Raw genomic sequence first — 21,097 nt, 5'->3', positions numbered from 1 at the left:
GGGCTCATGCAAATAGCGAAACAAGTAAAGATGAAAGTCAACATGGACATCTTTCAAAATAATATTATTCAATAGCTACATGTAACTAATAACAAGAGCACCGCCTTGCGGATGCAGACCGCTCATCTATTTTCTTTTCAAAGGTAAAGGGACTCTCAATTTCAATCACAAAGGAGGGAGAGGTGGAGTGAAGAGGGGTGTATAGTGTGGGGGTCATTTATTACATTATCTTCCAAAAATGCGGAAAAAAAATTGCAAAAAAAAAAAATTCGTGGGTGGGGGGGTGAGATGATCTTAAAAAAAAAAAAAAAATGGGGGGGGATTCCGGGGGGGGGGGGGGAGTCTATTGTGGTATGTCAGGTAAGAGTCAGGTAAGAGTTGTTTTGTCAAAGTATCAATCAAATCTAATCATAAATAAAGAAGTTATGGCAATTTTAGCAAAATTTAATAATTTGACCTTGAAAGTCAAGGTCATTCAAAGATCAAGGTAAAATTCAACTTGCAAGGTACAGTAACCTCATGATAGCATGAAAGTATTTGAAGTTTGAAAGCAATAGCCTTGCAGATACTTTAGAAGTAAAGTGGATCGAAACACAAAATTTAACCATATATTCAAAGTTACTAAGTCAAAAAAGGGCCATAATTCTGTAAAAATGACAACCAGAGTTATGCAACTTGTCCTTTTACTGTCCCCTTATGATAGTTTGCGAGTGTTCCAAGTATGAAAGCAATATCTATGATACTTTAGGGGTACAGTGGACCAAAACACAAACCTTAACCAAATTTTCAATTTTCAAAGTATAAAGGGCCCATAATTCCGTCCAAATGCCAGTCAGAGTTACATCACTTTGCCTGCACAGTCCCCTTATGATAGTTAATAAGTGTTGCAAGTATGAAAGCAATAGCTTTGATACTGTAGGAATAAAGTGGACCTTAACACAAAACTTAACCAAATTTTCAATTTTCTAAGTATAAAAAGGGCACATAATTCTGTCAAAATGCCAGTCAGAGTTACATAACTTTGCCTGCACAGTCCCCTTATGATAGTTAGTAAGTGTTGCAAGTATGAAAGCAATAGCTTTGATACTTAAGGAATAAAATGGACCTAAACACAAAACTTAACCAAAATTTTCAATTTTCTAAGTATAAAAAGGGCACATAATTCTGTCAAAATGCACGCCAGAGTTATCTAACTTTGCCTGCCCAGTCCCCTAATGATAGTAAGTAAGTGTACCAAGTTTGAATGCAATAGCATTGATACTTTCTGAGAAAAGTGGACCTAAACGCAAAACTTAACCAGACGCCGACGCCGACGCCAAGGTGATGACAATAGCTCTTTTTTTTTTTCAAAAAATAGATTAGCTAAAAACAATACCTTACATAATACCTCAGTGTCACGCGCTTTAAAAGTAAATTACTGTTTCCAACTTAATGCCAACAGCATTCTCATCTTTTGTTGACACACTCAATATGTAGAATCTGTTGGTCTTCAACAGTCTATGCCATGCAAAGTTGCTATCCAGACACATCAGCTATGAAAATGACCCAATGCCAGTATGATTATCATACCCTTTTGGCCAAGGTTTTCATATATGTGTTCTTTCTTATAATCAAACAGAATTTCGTACATAAAAAAAAAGAGTTGAAATTCTAACCATCATGCAAGAACTGGGTAGTGTTTATCTTGGCCAAGCCGAATTCTCTTTCAGGAGTTGATTTCAAACAAGCAAAAAAACTGTGAAAATTATCTTTTTCTTTTTGTTTAAAATAATGTTATTACCCAGGAAGAACTGCCCATTTTCCCAAGCAGTCTAAACCCATACATGTTGCCTGAAATAATAATAAACAACATTTAAATAAATAACAGTTGGCGTAAATGCAAATTAAGTGTATGCTATATGCTTGTGGAGTCATGTTTAATTTTCATAAAGTTGTTACATCACAAATATATGACTATGAATCATTATAAACATAATTATTAACCTTTGGTCTTCATATTTGTTGCTTTTTGTCCCAAATGTTAATCTTCTGTAATAATCATAAATAATCACTTGCGTCAATAGTGTCAAACAGCAATCTTGAAAATAGGTTCTTATTGAGCCGTATATTCTGATTGGCTATTCCAATTTCAAGATTTGCATACTATAAATAGCCTTATAAAAACTGACATTGTAGAGATTATTTTTTGGTGAAAAAATGTCAACAGACGATGTTGCATGGAAAATACTCATAAATAAACAATTTTGTTGTACTAAGGAACATTATATGAACAATTTATAAGAGGAAATATTTGATAATAATTCTATTGTTACAATATTGACATGCTTTTGTCACATTTTTGATCCGCAAAACTATGGTGACCTGGTAAAAACTTGTTTCCGTAACGACAGCACCATTTGGGAATGCTATATCACGTGATTTCAAGCGATCTCTATAACCACTACTCAAAAAGAACACAAGACTCGACAGGAACCTACCACACAAACTAAGCCAATTGTATGACATTTATGTCTATATAAATTAGTATCTGCCTCACTTTAGAATGGCATTTGAGTCTTCAATAAATATAATCATTTGATTTATAATCTTCAAGAAAATATGTAGAAAGCAAAGTTAACAAGAGGATAGCAAACGTTCTGACAATGCAGATTCTTATTACATGACTTAAATAAAGGGGCCTTTTCACATTTTTGTAAATTGACAAATTAAAAAATAAATGTTTCAAATCCGCAATTCGTTGTAGTTATGATATTTGTGAGGAAACAGTAATACTGAACATTTACCATGCTTTAAAATATCCAATGCATGCATCTTTTGAAGATTTAAAAACCTGAAAAATTATCAAGCGTATGTTGCATAATAATTTGAATACTTTGGAGAGTTTGTTGTTGTTATATTTAGTAACACTACTTGAATTGCTTGTATAAAGTATTAAATATATCATTCATTGTATGAGAACGGATGGCCGAGTGGTGTAAGCCTTAGACTTTTATTTCATGGGTCAGTGGTTTGAGCCCGGTTGAGGTTACTTTTTTTCTTTCTTTAATTTTATTCTTTTTTTACTGGAGCTGTTTAGATCCCATGCTTACATTTATCAAATACAAAACATTTAACGAGAAACTTCAATACATCATGCAAAATTCTAAGGAAAGGTCCCTTTAAGAAACTTAGTGAGTTTTAACCCATGTGATATACTAAAAGACAAAATTAAGAAAATGTATGGTGTTTTCTGTATATTCAAATATTTGCATAGATATTTTATTTTACCTGCAAATCGCCAAACTCGACTGTCACACTTTCACCCCATTGTGACATTGTATTACCCTTCAGCTGGGCTTTCACACGAAATGTAGTGTTGTGTGAACTTTTACTGAAATTGTAGTCGCAAATTAATACATTTCATCGTCTTCCAATATCATGGTTTCTTACACCAATAACTATAAAATTATATGAAAATATTGATGAAAATATATATCCGTTTGTAAAAAAATTTTGGTTAAAGCCGCTAAATAATAGTTTGAAATTGTATTATGTTTTACGACAACCGCAAAATGACAAAAAATAAATAGAAAAGTGGATAAACTTTTTAACGGTTTAATGAAACGTAAATAAATGGAAGCCATTCTTGCTGTTATAAGGCCTAAACAAAATGTTCAAGGCCATGACTATAAAGCCAAACTGTACGACATTCTTCTACTTGATCACAAAACGGTTGACAGACAAGGAAGGCCAGCTAAGTATCTGCCCACGTGCACACTAATGGTGGAGAGGGAACCCAGGGATGAAATTTTACCTCAGGTTTGCTCCATGACAGGTGGTGATCATGTCGGAATAAAGCCTGAAAGAGCCCTTGTTATCCCCTGGAAAGACAGTCATCGATCGTCATTAAATGGTTTCACATTATTTTGCATTCCTGTTAGTCATCGCGACAAACTGAACGCGTCATTTGCTGATAAATCACCACTTGGCATTGCATTTTACCCTTTAGACCAGTTAATAAACACTATGCATTCTTCTGCACCAACATTGGTGCCGCTGACAAAAACTTTTGTTCAACACATTGAACAGTGGCTGAAAGAAAAGCATTCCAAGCAAGGAGCTCTTGACTATATTTTTAGGTCTAGAGCTGAATTCAGGGTAAAGATGAATGTTAGCAACCCTGTGTTCCTACCCTATAATATGGGATTATCAAATAATCAAAACAAGTATCTACAGAATGAGTATCCAGAAGAAATTCGAAGTCAGACCAATGAAATATTGGCTAAAATGATGGCAATAGAAAAATGCACTAAGGTTGCCATTAATCCACTGTTTGGATCAGGCCTTGTAGGAACTGGTAGGAGGCGTCACACATACCCACCTGTTGATTATCCATCAGGTACACTGTCAAGAAAAAGCAGTTTAAACAGTTTGATTGATCCTGATCGCTATTCATTGGAAGGGAGACAGAATTATCCTTTACATGTGTTTGCATCGAAAGGTGATTTTCAAAAAGTTGTTGACTGCGTTACTCAAGGACAATCTCCCACACAAAGAGATTCCTACGGATGGGCACCAATTCATTGTGCTGCCTATGAAGGCAACCATGACATAGTGAAATACCTCTTGTTGGCAGGTTGTTCTCCAAACTTAGTCAATGCTGATGAAAGAACACCTCTTCACCTTGCCGCTAATGCTGGACATTTGGATGTTGTTAATATTCTTCTCAGTCATCCACATATAGATATAAATGTTGTTGACAAGAGAGGTCAGACAGCTTTGGATACTTGTAATCAGAAGAGGCAATGGGAACACATACAGGTGGCCAAAAGAATTGAAATGGCAATGCGAAAACCTAAACAGATAGAGGTATAATTATGCATACATTCAGCCAAGGGTAGTAGGTACATGTATTTATTGTCAGCCATTCAGGTTGAATAACAGATCTTTTTTTCTTTAATCAGACAGTCAAGCTCATAAGTCGTTTACACCAAGTTACTTGTCTTTTTAAAATAAACAAGGTTTATTAGCAGAATAGAAATCTAATTTTCAAGAGTTGTAAAACAAAACCAACCTGTTTTTAAGCTGTTATTACAACATTTATAGCTGCTATGTCACCAAGTAGGAAAATGTCAAAAATGAAAAAATATTTTTTTCAAATAAATTTATACATTGATATACATCTAAAATGAAATAAAATAATTCAATCAAACACAAAAATATCCTTAGCTATTTTTAGAATTGATTTCTGCAATAAGTCGTGAGATTGCAAACATTTTGTTCCTCATTTACATTTCTCTCACCAGTTTAAATGATGCAGCTTTACAAGCATTATTGCTCCGGAATCGCCGGCAGCAGGCGATTTCACCGGTTACAAATAATCTTAGTGCCTGCTACTTTTCCCAAAAGTTTCAATTCAAAACAGCACAAAAAACGCTGGTCTTAGTTCTAAGTCCCCATTTACAATGAAAATATAACTGGCTACTTACATTTTTATGGAGAACACTACATTATTGTTATTACACTATACAGGTTGTAGTTTTCTAATAGGAAATCTTTACATATTTTATACTAAGACTTTTGGTCTCAATTATTACTATTTAAATTCTTTTCTTTCAGTACTTAATTTATATTTCCTAGTGGTTATTTATATTATATTTTAATATCTGTAATATACCTTTCATTTTAAGGTACGTGTAATGGATGGCACAAAGAAAAGCTTGAACCTTGTTGATGGCGCTAACACAACAGTTCATCAGCTGAATCAACAGATGTTGCGAGAATATGACATGCCTGAGACACCCTATGCTGATATTTTCACTATCTGGATCTGCTCAGAAAGTCTGGAGCTCCAGTTAAAACCAGAGCACAAACCACTGGAACACATGAACAGTTGGAAAAGGAAGATTGTGGGTAATTTGACAGACGGAGATCCTAGTACAGAGGAGCCGCATTTAAAATGGCGGAGAAATGCAAAAATAAGTCTGATAGTTGAGTGTGAAGTGACCCATAGAGATGCCATTAATCTGCTGTTTCACGAAGCAAGGTACAATTACATAAATGCCTACTACCCCTGTAAGGAGCAGGACATATTGCAATGTGCTTCAATCCTCTTGTACTTGAAGTATGGAGGAACAGCCGATGTCTCATCAGCAAAGTCATTTCTGGGGAAGCAGAGCAACTTGAATAAGTTGGTGCCAATGCCAAACTTGAACTCGCGCTCAAACTGGACAAACAAGATCCTACATAGCTATAAAGAGTTTGTGAAAAGTGCTACAGGTGAGAACTCTATTCGACCTCAGATCCAGTTTCTCAGCATTTGCAGAAAACTCACAGTGTACGGATCAGCATTCTTCACCGGAAACCTTCAAACGAGCCCAAAACCAAAAGATTCCGTAAAGTGCCTTATTGCTGTCAACGACGTGGGAATACATATCATCAACTATCAGACCCGACAAATGCTGCACACATACAAGTATTCCGAAATCTCATGGCAAATCCCCAACGAGTATGGGGTGCTGGAACTGACTGTTGTGAGGCCTGACACTCGGTCAGGAAATCGACACATACCAAGGAATCCTCTTAAACTGATAACAAAACAGGCTGGAATGATAAATCCCCTCATGAGTAAGCTGTCCAGAATGATGGCATATAACATTTGATATTTGAAAATAATAAGGTCAAAAAGGTCAAGATGTCTTAATGTCTCTTCCTGTGATAAAATTTTTAAATTATTATCATTTTGTAACAGTTACATATTTTGGCCCTTCAGGTATTTTATTGTAATGTTTGGATATGAAATGGTTGTTAAATATTTTCTTATCTTAATTTATTATTTCATTGAATAGACATTTAAAGTGTTCATATTTCAGGGTCTTCCCCAGGCCATTTAAGCGCCCTTTGCCGGGGCGCTTGAATTTCGAAATCAGAGTCCCCGGGGCGCTTGAAATTTTCCGATCAGTGTATTCTTCAGTAAAAGGAAGTGGAGATTGTCCAAAAAAATCAAGGTTTCCCTATCAGTGTATCAATATTTTCTGTTTTAAAAGAGCACTCGGTACCTACTTTCACAAGTAATCGCCATAAACACCACATGGGGTAATGGATAATCCACTGATTAGAGAATAGCATGACGCGCGTATCGATTATTCTATCCACATTACACGGTCATTTAAATGCTGACAAGGATGTATCTGGTAACTTTCCAGTCGTCAAACTGTGAAGCTCATCGTCCAATCGGTTACGCGAATGCTTATGAGGGCGGGGTTAACTATCGACCATTATTTTTGATTGACGTCGGGCATGAAGTAAGAGTTTATCGCAGCTTGATTAGCAAGAAGTTGTACCATTTGAGTAATATAAAACCGGTAATTAGTACAGTACAGAACATTAAAGACGGTTTCGGGCATCATCATCACACCTTTTTACTGTAAACAAGTGTTACATATGACTCATAATTAATACGAGAAATCAATTGCAAGTGGTAAACAATTAATTATTATAGCGAGTAAGTTGTGCAAATGACTCCCGGTTACAATTATGTGATAACAATTTATTTAATTCCAGTACATGTATATTTAAACATGTCCATTTATAGAACTGATTCACCTCGTTTTTCTGACATTTATTCGACACGTAATGCGCTTTAACAAATTTTCGTTGAATTAATTACGCACACTTGTAAATGTTTCGTCCGATAATCGATAGTTAGAAGGCTGATGATGGCAACCGGCCGTGATCCTCGTGGACAACGTGAATTTCATGCATTATTCCGTCAAAACATTTATTCGACTCGTAAAGTGTTTAAACAAATTATCGTTGAATTTATAACGCAACGGTAAATATTTGTTGAAATCTCAAATGAGAATAATTAAATTTGTAATCCGAAACCCATTCCCGTAAGTCGATGTTAACGCGTTTTTAATCCGAAACACACTTCCGAATGTAAATGTTACCGCAACGTTAAATATTTTTGCTTCAAATTAGCAGTGCAAATTTATTTTGTGTCGAATCTTTTTCTCAATTAAAAAGAGCGCGAAAATTATGCAGCATGTACAACGTCGCGTCTATTGCATACAAATGGCGTGTATTGAGCGTTTTAACAAGCACACAACAGGTCAGGGGATTGACGCATATTCAGAGGCATATTCAGAGGAAATATTTAATCAAATCTATAAATAGTCACTTAAAAATGGCAAGGTTTGTGTTAAAGAAATAACTGAAAGCTTTTATCGTAAATATTTACTAGAAAGAGATTGATAACAACGGAATAAACGGGATTATCGGGTAATAAATAGAAACTTGAAAAATAGTAAGTATACAGGAATAGAGTCGGGTTGAAACGGATGTATTGGGGAATCGTTCGAGGCGGGATTTTACTATCTGTGCGGAAAAGTTTTAAAACAATTAAACAATATAAAAAATATATTTTTAAATGACTGGGGGATTTTTTTTAAGAGTCATAGCGCACCAAATGACGTCTTTTGACGCTGTTTTTCTTTGGGTTATAACGCACCACAGAACGTGAATTGACACGTTAAATAAATAAAAAATCAACGTAGGGAGGGGACAACCCTCCCGAATCCACCCCGATCGGCCCCGGGGCGACTAAAAAAAATCCTGGGGAAGGCACTGATATTTTATAAGTTATGGTTTGTTGGACTGTTATTGCATCATGAATATAGTAGACGCAATATAATTTTATTTTGATTCAATTTGATAATTACATGTTAGTCACATATTATCTAGTAATTGAGTGAGTACTTGTAAATTGTGTCTGAAATTCAAGACATAACATTTTATTTAAACATAAAAAATCATTAAGATTACAAAAACCTTAAACTTTTTTATTCAAGTATTGTCGCCAGTGAACAAATTAAACCAATGATTTACAATTTTGGAATCATTTCAGAAAGTTAAAAGTTTCTGTGTGCTTACGCTTCTGGTCTTACTTGCATACGCATAATTGCCATTTATTTTACAAGTGTAACTTATGCATACTACTTCGATTTAGAATGATTTTCAATATGAAATAGTGGCGGAGTGGCGATCAATTTATCTGGGTGGCAGGTTTTAATATTGCTTATGCCTTGCTATATAATAAAATTGATAAGATGCATTTTTGGATATTTGATGCTCTTGTTTGCTGTTTTATCAATGTATATTTGAATGACTTATTTTAAGATCTTGCTTCCACTGTCAGATTAACATTACTACTGTTACTTATGTAAACTTTTTAATACATTTTTTTTTGAAAGTGCGGAACTTCTTCTCTAGGATTTAAAATTTAGGTCACTAGGTTATATGGAAATTAAAGTTTGTGAACACTTTTGAAGTCACTTTTATTCCACAGCCACCTTCAAACTTGCATAAAATATTTGTTTAAAATATATCTTAATTGAGTTTGTAAATAGTGGTTGTAGCAATATTGATCCTTTGTGGCGTGAAGCAGATTTCCTTATATGGCTATTGAAAAACCTTGTGAACTTTCAATAAGTCACATCTGTTGTCCAATCATCATGAAACATTACCAAAATATTTATTTTAATAATGTCTCTGCAGAGGGGTGTTTTTTTCTGAAGTCTACAGTTAAAATTCACTGCTTGCAACAGTAAATTTCTGTCTGTTGTGAGAGCCTTAGGACTTTGGCTGTCTTCTTTCTAATGTGTTATTACTCTGTTTATGCCCTCCAAAGGGAGGCAAATTGTTTCTGCACTGTCTGTCAGACTATCAGTGTGTTTGATTTTTTGGGGTTTCCAGTCAATAACTCAATCAGTTTTAATCTGATCATCACCAAACTTTCAGAAAATGTTTATTAGCCTTAAATGGAGGCCTTAACTAAAAACTGCACAATTTTACCAAGCACTTTGGAGTTATGGCCCTTAAGTTATTGCCCTTAATTTGTATTCTGTTTGCGAAATATTGCGGAATATATCTTGAACACTTGAAAGAAGTATAAATGTGAACCTTCATAGGAAGGTAGATATCATGTAGGGGATGGGTAGTGCATAAGAATCATTGATCTTGCTTTCCTATTTTTTTATGCCCCCCTTCGAAGAAGAGGGGGTATATTGCTTTGCTCATGTCGGTCGGTCGGTCGGTCTGTCGGTCCGTCCACCAGGTGGTTGTCAGACGATAACTCAAGAACGCTTGGGCCTAGGATCATGAAACTTCATAGGTACATTGATCATGACTCGCAGATGACCCCTATTGATTTTGTGGTCACTAGGTCAAAGGTCAAGGTGACCAGAAATAGTAAAATGGTTTTTGAATGATAACTCAAGAACGCATACGCCTAGGATCATGAAACTTCATGGGTAGATTGATTATGACTTGCAGATGACCCCTATTGATTTTGAGGGCACTAGGTCAAAGGTACGGTGACCCGAAATAGTAAAATGGTTTCCGGATGATAACTCAAGAACGCATACGCCTAGGATCATGAAACTTCATGGGTAGATTGATCATGACTTGCAGATGACCCCTATTGATTTTGAGGTCACTAGTTCAAAGGTCAAGGTCACGGTGACCAGAAATAGTAAATTGGTTTTCGGATGATAACTCAAGAACGCATACGCCTAGGATCATGAAACTTCATAGGTAGATTGATCATGACTTGCAGATGACCCCTATTGATTTTAAGGTCACAAGGTCAAAGGTCAAGGTCACGGTGACCCGAAATAGTAAAATGATTTTCGGATGATAACTCAAGAACGCTTTTGCCTAGGATCATGACACTTCATAGGTACATTGATCGTGACCCGCAGATGACCCCTATTGATTTTCAGGTCACTAGGTCAAAGGTCAAGGTCACAGTGACAAAAATCGTATTCACACAATGGCTGTGACTACAACGGACATCCCATATGGGGGGCATGCATGTTTTACAAACAGCCCTTTTTGAGTAATTGCCCTTTGTAAAAATGTGTGTTCACTTAAAGTTTATCTAAAGCATATACTGAAAAGCAAAAGAGGTATCAAGTTGAAACTGTATATGAATGTAGATAACATTCAGGGGATGTGCAGTGCACACAAACCAAACTCCTGCTTGCCTGCTTCAGGTGTATTGCCCTTTATTAATGTGTTCTTTATTTTTTCTGAAGCCAAACTTAAAATTAAAAATGGTATCAACTACAAACTTAAAAGGAAGGTACATGTTTATCTCATTACGGGGATGTGCAGTGCACAAGAACTACAAATCGTGCTTCAATATGTAAGAGGTATTGCCCTTTGTGATTTTTAGCTCGCCTGTTTTCGGAGAAAACCCGAGGTATTTACATAGCCAGCTCGTTGTGTCGTGTCCGTCGTCGTCCACCGTCCGCGTCGTGCTAAAACCTTAACATTTTGTCCAGGTTTTGAACATTGCCTCTAAAAACAAAGTGCTTCAACCTACAACTTTGAAAATTCATATGTAGCTGCACCTTGATGAGTTCTACATGCCATACCCATTTTGGGGTCACTAGGTCAAAGGTCAAGGTCACTGTGACCTCTAAAAAAAGAAAATCTGACAAGCTTTCATTTATTCAAAACTGCACCCGCAGCCGAGCAGTGCTCTTGTTTTGTCTGGGGCATATGTTGAAAAGTAAAATTGTAATCAACTTCAAACTTTTTAGGTAAATAAATGTTATTTAGGGCGTACGCAGTGCACAAGCATCATACCTTTTGCTCTACTATTTTTAGAGTTATTTCCATTTTTAGCTCACCTGAGCACAACATGCTCATGGTGAGCTTTTTTTTGTGAGCTTTAGCGTTGTGCCTTGTGCGGCGTCAACATTTGCCTTGTTAACTCTCTAGAGGCCACATTTATTGTCCAATCTTCATGAAATTTGGTCAGAACATTGGTTTCAATGATATCTTGGATGAGTTCATTTGCTTGAAAAACATGGCTGCCAAGGGGCAGGGCATTTTTCCTTATATGGCTGATTTTCATAAAACTTGGTCAGAAGATTCATGCCAATAATATCTTGGACTAGTTCGCAAATGATGCCGGTTGGTTGAAAAACATGGCTGCAAGGGGGCGAGGCATTTTTCCTTATATTGCTATAGTAAAACCTTGTTAACACTCTAGAGGCCACATTTTTTTCCCGATCTTCATGAAACTTGCTCAGAAGAATTGTCCCACTGATATCTTGGATGAGTTCAAAAATGGTAACCTTTGCTTGAAAAACATGACTGCCAAGGGATGGGGCATTTTTCCTTATATGGCTATAGTAAAATTTTGTTAACACTCTATAGAGGCCACATTTATTGTCCAATCTTTATGAAACTTGGTCAGAAGATTCCTCCCAATAATATCTTGGACAAGTTCGAAAAAGATGCCGGTTGGTTGAAAAACATAGCTGCCAGGGGGCGTGGCATTTTTCCTTAAATGGCTATTTACTACAAAACCTTGTTAACACTCTAGAAGTCACATTTATTATCCAATCTTTATGAAACTTGATCAGAACATTTGTTCTAACAATAGCTCGAGTGAGTTTGAAAATGGCTATGGTTCGTTGAAAAACATGGCCGCCAGGGGGTGGAGGGCAGTTGTCCTTATATGGCTTTAGTGAAAACTTGTTGACACTATTAGCCACATTTATTGGCCAATCTTCATGAAACTTGGTCAGAACATTTGTCTCAATGAAATTTTGCCAGAAATTGAAGCTGGGTCATATAATCTCAAAAACTAGGTCACAAGGTCAAATATTAAAAAAAAACATGTTAAAAGTCACTTTTTTGGTCCAAAATAATCTTCATGAATCAGCTTGCATTTTTTTCAGAATAGTCTAGTTCCTTTGGCTTTCAGGTGAGCGCCTTAGGGCCTGATGGCCCTCTTGTTTTATATTTTAATTGACATAATAACAGTCGACCCAACACTAATGTATGTGTCAAGTATTATGTAGTAGGTACAGCTGTGTGGATGAAAGTATTTCTTGTTTTAAATGTAATGAAATAGTAAGTTGTATATTGTAATGTTTCAGACAAAAAAATGATTTTATAAAACACAATATGTGATATTCCTTATGTTTAAATAAATGTGACTGAATTCTTTTAGGATGAACAATTGCATTTTACAAAATGCAAAAAATGAACAATAAATTAATATATATACTTAAGTGATAATTTTCTTTTTAAATTCTTACATCTCAAAGTGAAAATATACAACATTTTTTTACATAATTTTATATACCGTAAATCTGCGAATATAATACGCCCTCTTATATAATACGCACCCCAGAGTTTTGTAGAAATTTATTGGTAAAAATTGAAAATCCTAGTAAAATATGCACTGAAAAAATTAGTGTCCGAAATAGGACATTTCCGAAAAAATGGGTCAATATATTATTGTGTTGTGAAAATAGCAAATCAATTTGGGGTTATCAACCATCTGTTTCACTGTAATACCCCGGTTTATTGATCGCGATGTGTTATCGTGCTGTTGTCATGACAGTTGCATCTTAAATCGCTCTGTATATTGTTTATATTACCGTTGGTTGTTACCGATAACACACGGACCACCTGCTGACACCCCGGTCAAGCAGTCATAATTGCAAAAGAAAGAAACAGAGACGCTGTTTGTTTGTTTTTAAACATTAAATTCCATTTGACAATATTCAGGATGATAATAATTATAATAATAATATAATAATAATTAGACAAAGTGGTTACTTCCGTTTTTTATAGTAGTCTAGATGAATTACTCTTCTGAAGTGTTACATACTTTAATTAAACTTAAAACAAAATTAAACCGCTGGTGTTTTTCTCGAATCCCTTTATTTAAAATACACCGCTGTTATTTAGAATAGTTTGGGAGTAAAACGCAAATTAATTATCACCTTTCAATTTAATTCGGCAATCGACAGAAAGGTGTAATATTAGCGTCATAGAATTAATTATTTAATTACCACTCTATTCTTCAGATATGGTAAATATTTGGAAGAATGATAATATTGGTCAGCTTATAAATATTTATTTACGGGTATTGTCACGTTGTTGTTTTTTTCATTTGCTAATCTCTTTATACAACTTAGGGTCCGGTCGCTTTTTTGTAGGCAGACGATGATATTAACTGTGTATTCAAAGTATACAGTGTCTGCGCGTGAATGACCCAATATTATCCGATAACTCCACCCCTTCTCCCGTTTCATTCAACAACGTCATGTTATGTGTAAGCGAGCTCAATGTTGATTGGCCAGCTACCATGTGCACTTCAATAACAATAAGATCAAGCAATGTCTCATAATCAGGTACAGACCGGGTTTCGTTTACTGTTCGAATTGCGAACACTTTCATTGAAACAAAGAGACAAATATGGAAACCAATCTGATATAAATGGCGGATGTTTTCAACGAAATATTACTAGATTTTCGCAAATAACATTGTTATTGAGCCTAATTCTCAACATTTTCGCAAATGGCAAAAATGAAGAACGTCAGCGCGAGTCATTTTGCCCCCCTTTTGATGTAATGGTGTGGTTCAAAATTTCTGCCACGCAGCGAATAACAACGATTAAGTTGACAATTGTCACAGGAAAATTTTTGTTCTGCTCTAAACTCGTATATAATACGCATCCCCTACTTGAAGAAAAATTAAGCAGGTAAAAAAGTGTGTGTTATATTCGCAGATTTACGGTAATTTTTATGCCCCCGGTAGGGTGGCCTATAGCATTTGAATTGTCCGTCAGTCAGTGTGTCTGTCCGTCCGAATAAAAAACATTAACGTTGGCCATAACTTTTTAAATATTGAAGATAGCACCTTGATATTTGGCATGCATGTGTATCTCGATGAGCTTCACATTTTGTGTGGTAAAATTTCAAGGTGAACATCATCCTTCAAGGTCTAGGGTCGAAAACACAAAGTCAAGGGAAGTACATGTAATAAGCTTTAAATGGACATAGTTATCTGACCTGCCCACGTATATATTTTTGTTAAAAAAATCAAAGCGGCGCAGTAGACGGCATTGTGTTTCTGACAAACACATTGTGGTAAAAGGTCAAGGTCATCCTTTACGGTCTATGGTAAAAATACAGATTTAAGGGAAGAAATAAGCTTTAAAAAAGGAAGAAAATTATTCAATATTGAACATAGCCACTTTATATATTTGGAATGCATGTGTATCTCATGGAGCTGCACATTTTGAGTGGTGAATCTACAGTCACAGAAGTGGCTTTTAATTATTTGCTACTAAAAATAGAGATTTGTTACAGACAATTATTTTCAAGGGAAGTATATAATTTATATAATTATAAATCTCATATTAATTATTTCCTTACCAAGAATTGAAGTTCTTTTCACAGTTACTGTACAGATTTATTATTTTGATTATTTATAACCCAAATGATTGATTTGTGAACGTTTTTTTTAAGGATATAATTTCTTTGATGTTCATTACATACCTGTGGACATATTTCCATAGATACATGATCAACTCTGGTTATGATCTCTTTTAAACCACAGGCCTTGGTTGTCAGTGACGTCTGACATGGTCATAATTGACTGTGAGACCCCCCTCTCCCCCGGTTGGATTGGACAAAATTCAAGGGAAGTAATAACCTTTAAGAGGAGATGATTTCTATACCTGCCAAATGATAAATAGAAATTTTATTTCAATGCGGCGCAGTAGGGGGCATTTTGTATAATGAAAATGTTTGTTTCTTACAGATATATCATCAGGGTGTTTACAGAATGTGTTATGATGGTGATTAATGCATTATATTTATGTTATTTGCTAGTTAAAGAATAAAGTAAACAAAACAGATTTGTTTTGAAACTCAGCAGCATGGATTAGCATGATGAGAAAGAGTGTTGGACGTGAGACCCATGGCTGTAGGTCAAAGTTAAAGGTCAATATGAGATACAAATCGTTAAGACTTGGTCTGAGGCAGAACATTTTCCATCATGGATTGATTTTTCAAATAACTGGCATTATTGATATTTAATATTTGACTGTACATGTGGCTACAAGCACAGGCCACATTCCTGTGCACAAGAACCAGGTTCAAGATCTCAGTTCTAGGTTAAACATATAGCAAATCAACTCATAACGCTTTTTCAAGAACTGAATTGTGTGCACCAAAAGTTAATAGGTTACGCGGAAATGTGTATGTGGTCGATCTGTGAATGCAGCATGTAAACTCTTCTTCTTTGTTAAAAAAACATGATGTGGAGTCGAATTATTGGTTTCATATATACTAATCCAAATTTGCTAAGGATCACTTTTTATTTTCACATTATCTTCAATTTTGGATTACGTTCATTTTAAATTGAAATTTTGCAGGTTTTGATATTAGAATGTGTGTTTTTGAAAAAACAATTATGTATTGATTTATCATTGATGCATGTTGCTGGCTATACTATAAAAGTGATCCTTAGCAAATTTGGAGGAGTATAAAATTATTGATTAACATTCACAACTGCTGGTGAGTTGGGAACAATAATAGTGTATTGGTTTTGTATATAATTCCTGATAAACATTCACCACAATTGTTGGTGTTTTGGAACCAACAATTTTGTATTGGTATCGTTTAAAATTCTATATAAACATTCAGCACAACTGTTGGTGTTTTGGGAACAGCACTAGTATATTGGTCTCAAATAAATTTCCTGATAAACATTCAAAACAACTGCTGGTGATTTGGGAACACGTATACTGTATTGGTTTCATATACAATTGCTGATAAACATTCACCACAACTGTTGGTGATTTGGGAGCAACACTAATGTATTGGTCTCATATAAATTTCCTGATCAACATTCACAACAACTGTTGGTTATTTGGGACAAAATTCTTGATAAACATTCACCACAACTGTGGGTGAGTTGGGAACAACAAGGATGTATTGGTTTCATATAAAATTCCTAATAAATATTCACCACAACTTCTGGTTATTTGGGATCATTACTAGTGTATTTGTTTCATATAAAATTCATGAGAAACATTCAACAGAATTGTTGCTGATTTGGAAACAACAATAGTGTATTGGTTTCATGTATGATTCCCGAAAAATATTCAACAGAACTTTTGGTTATTTGGGAACAAAAATAGTGTATTACATGTAGTTTCATATAAAATTCATTTAAACTATTCAACAGAACTGTTGGAGATTTGTGACCAACACTACTGTATTGGTTTTGTATATATAAAATTCCTGGGAAACATTCTCCAGAACTGTTGGTGATTTAGGAACAACAATAGTTTATTGGTTTCATAAAAATGTTCTGATAAACATTCACCACAACTGTTTGGTGATTTGGGAACAACAATCCTGTATTGGTTTCGTATACATTTCCTAATTAACATTCACTACAACAGCTGGTGTTTTGGGAACAGCAATACTGTATTAGTTTCATATACATTTCCTGATTAACATCACCACAACAGCTGGAGATTTGGGAACAACAATCCTGTATTAGTTTCGTATACATTTCTTAATTAACATTCACTACAACAGCTGGTGATTTGGGAACAACAATCCTGTATTATTTTCGTATACATTTCTTATTAACATTCACTACAACAGCTGGAGATTTGGGAACAACAATCCTGTATTAGTTTCGTATACATTTCCTAATAAACATTCACCACAACAGCTGGTGTTTTGGGAACAACAATCCTTTATTAGTTTCGTATACATTTCCTAATTAACATTCACAACAACAGCTGGTGATTTGGGAACAACAATCCTGTATTAGTTTAGTACACATTTCCTAATTAACATTCACCACAACAGCTGGAGATTTGGGAACAATCTGTATTACTTTCGTGTACATTTCCTAATGAACATTCACCACAACAGCTGGTGATTTGGGAACAACAATCCTGTATTGGTTTCGTATACATTTCCTAATTAACATTCACTATAACAGATGGTGATTTGGGATCAACAATACTGTATTTGTTTCATATACATTTCCTGATAAACATTCACCACAACTGTTGGTGTTTTTTAGCTTTGTAAAAAAATTCAGGAGAAACATTCAACAGAACTGCTGGTGATAAGGGGACAAAAATAGTGTATTGGTTGCGTATAAATTTCCTGATAAAAATTCACAACAACTGTGATTTGGGAAGAACAATACTGTTTTGGTGTAATATAAAATTCCTAATTAACATTCATCACTACTGCTGGTGATTTGGGAACAGAAATAGTGTCTTGGTTTCATATAAAATTCTTGATAAACATTCAACAGAACTGTTGGTAATGTGGGACCAACAATAGTGTATTTGTTTGATATAAAATTCCTGACAAACATTCAAGAGAACGGTTGTGATTCGGGAAACATAATAGTGTATTGGTTTCATATACAATTCCTGACAAACATTCACCACAAATGTTGGTGATTTAGGAACAACAATAGTGAATTGCTTTCATATACAAATCTTGATAAACATTCACCACAACTGTTGTTGATTTGGGAACTACACTAGTGTTTTGATTTCATGTACAATTACGAATAAACATTCGCCACAACTGCTGGTGATTTCGGAATAGCAATAGTGTATTTGTTTCATATACAATTCCTGTTAAACAACTGTTGGTGATATGGAAACAACACTAGTGTATTGGTTTCATTAAAATTTCGAATAAACATTTACAACAACTGCTGGTAATTTGGGAACAGCAATAGTGTATTTGTTTCATATAAAATTACGAATAAACATTCGCCACAACTGCTGGTGATTTCAGAACATCAAAAGTGTCTTGGTTTCATTAAAAAAACAACAACAGTGAAAGACCTGATTGTCAAATCAAACCAAAAACAAGACGTTTTGCAAAATTTAAAAACAGAAGGGAGTACAAGAAATTTCAGAAAAGAAAGAAACACATTCAGCAGGGTAAGGAAACAGTTTTAAATTTATCAGACCGTATATTATCAGACACTGAATACATTCTTTTAGGAAAAGGTTTAGGCTTTTGCCCTCGTATAAAATCTCATGATAAAGTTAAATTAGCGGAAGAAGTTTTTCTTTTTACCAGAAGATTACGTTTAAAAGAATATTTTGCCGACCTTAATAAAACAGATATACACAATACTACTAAAAATGATGAATATATACAACTGCCGTTTTTAACAAGATACCATCTACATTTACACCTCCTAGTGGAAGAGACATATATCTTGATTTTTACATAGAAGCCATTACAAATGAAATTCTACATAATGATAAGAAGAAACGGTTCCGACCGAATATCTCCAAAGACCAACTACAAGCCTTGAAAAATTTAGCACATGATCCTAATATTGTTATTAAAAAAGCCGACAAGTCAAATACTATTGTAGTAATGAATAATAAAAAAAATATTGAAGAAGTTACTCGTCAATTAAACGATGAGCATTTCTACAAAAAAGTGAACAACAACGAACACCAGTCAGCGAATGAAAATATCCAAAAATGTTTTGAAGAAATAGAGAACAACAACCCCGGTATAAGTAAGCAGTTTGACTTATTTCCAACTAATATCCGTAATCCCCAGTTTTACATTCTGCCAAAGACACACAAGCCATTTGATGCCAGTCTTCCACTTGGATATCCTGGTCGGCCCATCGTGTCTGCATGCAGTTCCAACACGGAAAATATTTCTAAATACTTGGACTATGTTTTAAATCCAGCTATGCAGCATTTACCATCGTATATTAAAGATACAACAGACTTTATTAACAAGATAACAAATATTAAATTGAAAAAAGATTGCTACTTTGTAACCTTTGATGTATCTTCTTTATACACTAACAATCCCCATAGTGAGGGAATAGATGCTTGTAAATATTTTTTTAAGAAAAGAAACTATAAATAACCATGTAAATGTTGATGATGTTAGCAAACTTTTGCAAGTTGTTCTTGAAAATAACTGTTTTGATTGCAATAATGATACTTATTTACAAACTACGGGTACTGCTATGGGAAGTCCTATGGCACCGTCTTATGCTTCCCTTTTTGTGGGTAAATTTGAGGAAGATTTTCTTAACAATACCTCTATTAAACCATATAGTTGGCTTAGATTTTTGGATGACATTTTTATGATATGGAATGGCTCTTTAGAAGATGTAAACACTTTTATTAATAATTTAAATAACTTTCATTCAACCATAAAATTTACCTCTCATATATCTCAACAGTGTGTATCTTTTCTTGATGTTTCTATATCAAAAAGTGAACTAGACACTGTGTTTACAAATATTTTTTGTAAACCCACTAATATGCATTTATACTAAGATTTTACGTCATCTCACCCCATGTCCTGTAAGCGGAGTATTCCATACAGTCAGGCAAAGCGCTACAGACGTATTATTTCTGATAATGATGTATTCAATCAGTCCTTATCTAGTTTATTTTAGTATTTTAAAAGTAGAAATTATCCAACAAATGTTATTGAAAATGGATTTTCTCAAGTGAAAAATATGACGCAGGAAAATGCATTATGTGTTATTCAGAGAAATACTGATTCAATAATACCATTTACTGTATGTTTTAACACATCACCCTAATATTCCTAATATTGCTAAAATTTTACACAAATACTGGAATTTGTTCAGATTATCAAACAAGGAAAGTGTTTAGTCTTTACATTCATTTAAACCTATTTTGGCCTATAAAAGACCTAAGAATATACGTGACAGCCTTGTAAGATGTTCAGTGTCTTATAACAGTACTGATATTTATTTATCGGGTCAATGTAACCGACCAAGATGTACACATTGCAATAATATAAACATATGTTCAAGTTTCAATAGTAGTGTTACTGGTTTATCGTATGATTTACGCTATGATGTTGATTGTACCTCGCGCAATGTTATATATCATATTACATGTAAAAATTGTAATAAACAATACGTTGGACAAACGCATCAGAATGTTTCCCGCAGAATGAATAGCCATAGATTTGATATCAGAAATTGGTCAATAAATCCTATTTCACATGTTGCTACACATTTTGGATCTACTGACAATGATTGCACTTTATCAGATTTCTCCTTTGTACCTATTGATGTTGTTCAAAACAATCTAGACCGTTTATGTAAAGAAACATATCGGATACACAAATTAAACATTTGATGTTTGTCTATTACTATGTTTTTTATAAATTATATTATTACTTATAGACTGAAATGCATCCATGAAATAAGTGTATATTATTAC

At 34.5% G+C, this 21,097-nt stretch overlaps 2 protein-coding genes across 8 annotated transcripts in view; one reads left to right on the top strand and one right to left on the bottom strand.

Moving 5' to 3' along the window:
- Positions 1-3,422, bottom strand: part of LOC127846427 (GATOR complex protein WDR59-like) — a 69,950-nt gene extending 66,528 nt beyond the window's left edge. For 6 of the 7 annotated variants that reach the window (XM_052377653.1, XM_052377652.1, XM_052377657.1 and 3 more), the window contains exons 1-2: positions 3,268-3,421; positions 1,781-1,830 (exon numbers count right to left, since the gene is read on the bottom strand). In XM_052377653.1, coding sequence (XP_052233613.1) covers positions 1,781-1,830; positions 3,268-3,315 — 98 coding nt within the window. In that variant the 5' untranslated portion in view covers positions 3,316-3,421. Of the gene's footprint in view, positions 1-1,780; positions 1,831-3,267 lie in introns of all 7 variants that reach the window. The other variant, XM_052377663.1, reaches the window with a different exon arrangement.
- A 129-nt stretch (positions 3,423-3,551) lies between these two features.
- On the top strand, positions 3,552-15,731 carry LOC127846429 (krev interaction trapped protein 1-like). Its single transcript, XM_052377666.1, has 2 exons — positions 3,552-4,848; positions 5,670-15,731. The coding sequence occupies exons 1-2, from the start codon at positions 3,613-3,615 to the stop codon at positions 6,639-6,641; spliced, it is 2,208 nt and encodes a 735-aa protein (XP_052233626.1). The 5' UTR covers positions 3,552-3,612; the 3' UTR covers positions 6,642-15,731.
- Positions 15,732-21,097: the final 5,366 nt, after the last annotated feature.

This window comes from Dreissena polymorpha, chromosome 9 (assembly GCF_020536995.1).
Source record: "Dreissena polymorpha isolate Duluth1 chromosome 9, UMN_Dpol_1.0, whole genome shotgun sequence".
Classification (NCBI taxonomy): Eukaryota; Metazoa; Mollusca; class Bivalvia; order Myida; family Dreissenidae; genus Dreissena; species Dreissena polymorpha.
The sequence above is the reverse complement of the archived record's forward strand: the minus strand, read 5'-3'. Positions and strand labels throughout refer to the sequence as shown.